At 38.0% G+C, this 5,837-nt stretch overlaps 3 protein-coding genes across 3 annotated transcripts in view; all 3 read left to right on the top strand.

Moving 5' to 3' along the window:
• Positions 1 to 739: 739 nt before the first annotated feature.
• LOC122083334 lies at positions 740 to 1,798 on the top strand. The gene has a single exon (XM_042651093.1). It carries the CDS (start codon positions 1,023 to 1,025, stop codon positions 1,575 to 1,577), a length of 555 nt encoding a protein of 184 aa, XP_042507027.1. The 5' UTR covers positions 740 to 1,022; the 3' UTR covers positions 1,578 to 1,798.
• Positions 1,799 to 3,717: 1,919 nt separating this feature from the next.
• Positions 3,718 to 5,837, top strand: part of LOC122084465 (serine carboxypeptidase-like 18) — a 10,931-nt gene continuing 8,811 nt past the window's right edge. The window contains exons 1-2 of the mRNA XM_042652732.1: positions 3,718 to 3,832; positions 4,760 to 4,770. The gene's annotated coding sequence lies outside the window, so the exon portion shown is untranslated. The remainder of the gene's footprint in view (positions 3,833 to 4,759; positions 4,771 to 5,837) is intronic.
• The window catches only part of LOC122084912 (serine carboxypeptidase-like 7), a 4,055-nt gene continuing 2,049 nt past the window's right edge, over positions 3,832 to 5,837 (top strand). The window contains exons 1-5 of the mRNA XM_042653333.1: positions 3,832 to 4,049; positions 4,189 to 4,334; positions 4,503 to 4,579; positions 4,875 to 4,997; positions 5,170 to 5,272. Of these exons, the coding sequence (XP_042509267.1) occupies positions 3,886 to 4,049; positions 4,189 to 4,334; positions 4,503 to 4,579; positions 4,875 to 4,997; positions 5,170 to 5,272 (613 nt within the window). The 5' untranslated portion in view covers positions 3,832 to 3,885. The remainder of the gene's footprint in view (positions 4,050 to 4,188; positions 4,335 to 4,502; positions 4,580 to 4,874; positions 4,998 to 5,169; positions 5,273 to 5,837) is intronic.

The following is a 5,837-nucleotide window of genomic DNA, read 5'->3' on the forward strand; positions in this document are numbered from 1 at the left end:
TACCCATAATATTAATGATGACAGATAAGAAAAATTACGTGAGAGAATGTATTTTGACCACTTGCTAATTTTCAGCCCCTAAATATTGTCATTTTGCTTCAAATTCAAATACAGACTTTAGGGTTTTATATGTGATGGTCAATAGGTCTTTAAATTTGAATAATAAAAAAAATGGTGAGGTAGATATGTCTTGAGTCTCTAAATGTATTGGGAGGAAGGGGAAGGGAAAGGGAAAGGGAAAGGGTTAGGACCTTAGAATGGTAGCCGAAGGGTGTAGGAAAATTTTCTACATTAATTAATGATCAAAGACTTTTTCTTAAGTCTTTAACCTCAACTCCATGAGCAATGGTTTGACTTTGACTGATTAAATATATATATCGCCAACAAGGGAGACTGACCTCACCGCCACGCCTCCATTTTCCTATTACTAATTTATAGCCGTCACAGTCAAATGACCGATGACTTAGCTGGCCATAAATCAGTGCTGAATTTTGGGCGATAGCCTCTTCAATATTGCCATTCAATTTTGGCCTACTGACAAGCTTTTCTGCCTTCGACCTTTCTTCCTTTTTCCCTTTTATGCCCTTTATAAGAAATCAAAATAAAGGCAATAATATGTGTTACGCAAAGGAGAGAAATGAGATATATGATGAATCCAAGACCAAGGCCACGCTCTGACTAAGTCAATCACCATTACTCTTTACTTCCTTTTAAAAACAACCGCTAGCCTCCTGCCTGGTCACACCATCCAAAAACAAATAATTTCTCGCATTGTGCGTGTGCCACACCATTCACATTTCAGGCTGCATTATTTCCATATTAGTATTCTGTAAAGCTTCGCTTTCTCTCTTACAAATCCAATCCCACTTTTCAAAGCTTTTGCCATCTCTGCGATTCATTATCATCGATCATCGATCATCAATTCATATTTGGTAGACTTTTCCGGTCATTTCTTCTTGCTCTAGCCTAACCCTAATTTTCTTTGCAAATCAATTGCAGTGGCAATTAAAGCAAATATATCTATGTTAATGGTTGAGATGAGTACTAATAATACTGTTAGTGTGGATAAGATGAGCAAAAGCAAGGGAAGCAGAGAAAGCAAGATGAGCAGGTACTTCAAGGCACCCATCAGATTTCTGTGCAGGGCCAGGGATTTGTACGTTCATAGAATGACGTCATGTGCCGGGAATATGAGCTACGGAGGAGGGTATACCGACGCGACGGGTCTATCCCACTCCACCTTGCCCAAGAGCTTCAGCGTCAGCTCCTCAAGGTCATCCTTCTCCGTCAACGACGACGACCTCCGGGAGCTGATGAGAGCTGCCTCCAAGAGAACACTCGAGGATAAGTTTGGGACAGGGACAGAGTCACCATTGCAGCAGCTGTTCTCCCCTACAGTGCCACCAAAGGGAATGGGAACGATACCGAGGGCTCGGTCTCACAGTGTGGGCATCTCCAGGATTGATGAGGAGATGCCTTGCGACTTCGCAGAAGACAACACTACCGATTTCTTGTACCCAAGAAGCAGAAGCTGCGCTACTGTCACGAAGAGACCTGCCCCCTCCCGCCACTACTAGATTAACCATTACTTGGAATCTATCGCATCCACAATGTTTTTGTGCTTCTTCTTCTTCCAAAATCTGCTAAGTCTTGCTCTGCAAAAGGAGACGTGAAAAGATTTCTTTTGAATTTTTTGATATGAAAAAGAGTGGGAAGGATTTTTTTTTTTCAATTATCATCGTCTGAAAGTTGCTGAATTTTGTCTTAATGTAAATCAACACAGACGTGCGAACCATGTACGTACCAATATCGTAATGATTGAATGTATATTTGCTTGTTTTTCAGAGAAAAATTTCCGAAATTTCGATCTTTCTGTTAAGAGTTCAATTCAATCCAAGGGATGGTAATTAGATGAAGAGATTCCTCTTCACTATGGGTGAAGGGCAAAATTAAATCTCCTGCAAAAGCAGTGTTTTTACCAGACCATGCATTAGCATGGTTTTAGATATTGATGTTGGATTAGTCGTATTTGCCATATCCTATAAGACTGATATTGATACCTGACGGATGGTTCAAGAGTAAAATTGTAAAAGAAAATTTGTTGATTGTAAAATGTAAAGGTAAAATTGACCATCCAACCCATATCAGGACCATATATCAATATCAATACCATTACCAATATTGATACCTAAATCTAGGGCACAAGTGACCACAAACCCTTTTATTCGCTTGTCAATTTTTACAAGAGTTAGCAACCTGTGATGTGGACCACCATTAACATTTTAGCACAAATATTAAAAAATCATAGAAATGCCACTAGATTCTATTGCTATAGAAAGGTTGTCTTCTTTTCTTTTACTATATCTAGTGAAGTATAATATTTCACTATTTGACACATGTTCGTAAATGTGTTAGTCATGCAATAAATGACTAACACATTGGTATAATTTTTACTTAAAAATGAGTGTAGGTAGTAACTAAAATTACAAAAGATGTCATTTTGTATTTTATTTTCATCTCCATTTGATAGCATTTTAACAATCTTACTAAAGCCTCTGCCTCGTTACCCATCAAGATTTTAAGTAATGGAGAAACTGAATATTAGGGCTTGGATGATATGAATCCACATCCTAGGTTGCTAATACATACACTAACCAAAGTGAAAGATCTAATTTGTGGTTACAGTACTTACAGTACTCCTCGCCACTATTATGCCGTCTCATACATTAATCAAAATTTTAAACCTCTATCTAATGTCACTTGGAAAATTTTTATTTTGTTAAAATTTTACGTGAGTAGGAGATCTCTGGATTCTTCTGTCCACAAAAGAAAGTTTTGGGGGTTCTTTCTTATGCATTTTTTGGATATTTCTTTTAGCACATTCATTCCTAGGATATGAATGTTAAAAAATATTTATAGTCGAATAAAAAATAAAAGGGGAATCATGTGAGGTGTGGTATAGAGCAAGGTTTTAAAACTCAAGATTGATATTTAAGTCCGAACCAATACTGACAAGGATCAGATGGGATCGAACTGCATCAGTTGGATTTAGCATTTGTTTTTTAAATTAATAGTTTGAACCATTTTACCATTATAGCATTGTCTGTTGGGCCTTGAGCATAGGGCTGACCTGGATGGGCTTGGAAAAGGAGAATCGAGTATAAGACTGTTATTCGGGACCTCTTCCCGTTAGGTACCATTGGATCGGTCGGTATCACACAGAGTGGGTGATGCGTTATTCCCTTTCAAAAAAGAATCTCCAATTAAGAGGATGAGGCCAAAAGGGTTTTTCAAAAAGTGAAGGCAATTATGTTGTACTATTGTCTACTGGGGCGCAATTTTCATTCTCGTTCTCATATTAATGATCCACACAAAGACAGACAAAAATATATCTCCAACTAGAAGAAAGAATAAAGGAAGTAAAGGCGTATGGAAACAGAGGTCTTCATCAGGTTGGTCCCTGGGAATGGAAACAATTATCATGTGTGTGTGTGTGTGTGAGAGAGAGAGAGAGAGAGAGAGAGAGAGAGAGAGAGAGAGAGAGAGAGAGAGAGAGAGAGAGAGAGAGAGAGAGAGATCCTGCACAACAAGCACCGCACACACACACACACTCCAGATTGATATAATTGATTCCCTCTCACTCTTGCTTCCTATTCTTCTCCAGTTGCCTAGCTAGCTGAACTTAACAATAGTGAGAGTTGCTTTAAATCAGTGTGTTCCAGTTCCCTTGTCAATCTTAAAACACTCATCTTCTCTCTGGTACGTTGTGAGTTGTGAACACATTATAAGGGGAAAAGTTATATTGAATTGAAGCTAGAGAGAGAGAGAGAGAGAGAGAGAGAGAGAGAGAGAGAGAGAGAGAGAGAGAGAGAGAGAGAGAAAAGAATGGGCGGAGGAGCAGGGAATAAGCAGCTGTGGTCGTTGTATTTCAATTTCATGTTGCTTGTACAGCTACAGTTGTGGTCTTCATTGCTACCAATCTCCTACTCAGCTGCAGTCAGACATCTTCCTGGGTTTGGAGCTCCTCTTCCCTTTGAGTTGGAAACCGGGTATGTAAGTACAGTGTAGTAGTGTTTTGTGATCCCCTTGTATTTTATATGTATCTTCCGCAGGTAGCTAGCTAGGGACTTTTTTGTGAGTTCATATCGATATGACCCTCATTAATCACTTCTGAGTCCTGATTTTCAGGTACGTGGGTGTGGGGGAGTCGGAGGATGTGCAGCTGTTTTACTATTTCATAAAGTCGGAGAAGAATCCAGAGAAGGACCCTCTTGTGGTTTGGCTCACGGGAGGCCCTGGTTGCTCCTCTTTGTCTGGCCTTCTATATGAGATTGGTTACTACTTCTAACTTCTCAGTTACTTTTTTTCTCTTTCTTTTCTTTTTAGCCTTACTCCGTTGTATCTCTTCTCTTTCTATATTTCCTTTTCTTGGGACGGGAGTTCAGTTTCTTCCACTGATTCATCAATGCTCAATTAATGAGAATGGATTAACGTTGTTATAGGTCCACTTTCCTTCGTGGTAAAGGAATACGATGGAACTCTACCCAATCTCGTTTTGAAACCACACTCATGGACCCAGGTTGGTATACTGTCCTATCAGTGCTAGAGTTTTAATACCACCACACATCGCTCCGAACTGAGGAACACAAATCATATTTCTTTATACGGGAAAGGTTCCCTGAGCCATAAAGGGAGGGTATACTGGCACCCTCTCTCTCACATTTGGTAGTTAGTGCATAGAGGCTTCCATGGAAAAGGTTAAAAAAAAAAATAAAAAAAAAATTGGGAATTAGTTGATTCCTTAGGGCAATTAAACTCCAAATCGATTGGTACTAATGCCGATTAGTTCTTACTATATTTGTTATTAATTTCAGGTGGCAAGCATAATCTTTATAGACTCTCCTGTTGGGACTGGATTCTCCTACTCTACAACTTCCCAAGGTTTATTGACAGGTGACCTCAAATCATCTAAACACCTATACCAATTCTTTACAAAGGTATGTAAAAAGGGTATCCCCTTATCCTCGATCTCTCTTTTTTTTTTAATGGAATTTTGGGGCAATGTTAAAGGATTTCTACACGATACGAGCATACATAGATGGAGTTTGGAGGTTTGAGTCTCTAGTCTTCTCTTCAAGCTAGGCTTCACTATATGTTGTCCATTTGCAGTGGATGATTGACCACCCAGAGTTTCTCAATAATCCATTCTATGTTGCTGGTGATTCATATTCTGGCATGATCGTGCCGCTTGTTACTAAAGAAATATCGGATGGTAATATATATTTTTTTCTTTCCTTCCCACCCTTCTAATTAAGTTGTTTTTTGTAAACCCCCCCCCCCCCCCAAAAAAAAAAAAGAAGTTGTTTTGTTTGTCTTTATTTAATGTAACTAAGGTTACATATATACCTTGCTTTCCTTAGGAACGAATGAAAATAAAGACTAGTGGTTGTATGATACTTGTCTTTGCAACTAGGTAATGTAAATGACAATTCTTACTATCATCAGGGCTACGGTTGGTTGTAAGTAAAATGAAGAGAAACGAAATTAAACATAAATAATGTAAACAATACCAGCTGATTGTGCAACAACCTTAAAACTTATTAAGCATAGTAATTAACTTTTACTTCATTTTTCAACCAATTTATTTTTATTGAAGAGAAAGATAAAGTTAAAAAATTTATTTGAAATTTTAACTACCCTATTTAGTAAGATTTTAAATTAGTTGCATGGTCATGATGGCAAAAATGTTCATTTTTATTTATTTAATAAAAGTTAATTTCCCTTCCCTTCATTTCCCTTTATTTGTAACAAAGCAAAATCTTTTTTTTTTTGGGGGG

The sequence above is a fragment of the Macadamia integrifolia genome, chromosome 7 (assembly GCF_013358625.1).
Source record: "Macadamia integrifolia cultivar HAES 741 chromosome 7, SCU_Mint_v3, whole genome shotgun sequence".
Taxonomy (NCBI): Eukaryota; Viridiplantae; Streptophyta; class Magnoliopsida; order Proteales; family Proteaceae; genus Macadamia; species Macadamia integrifolia.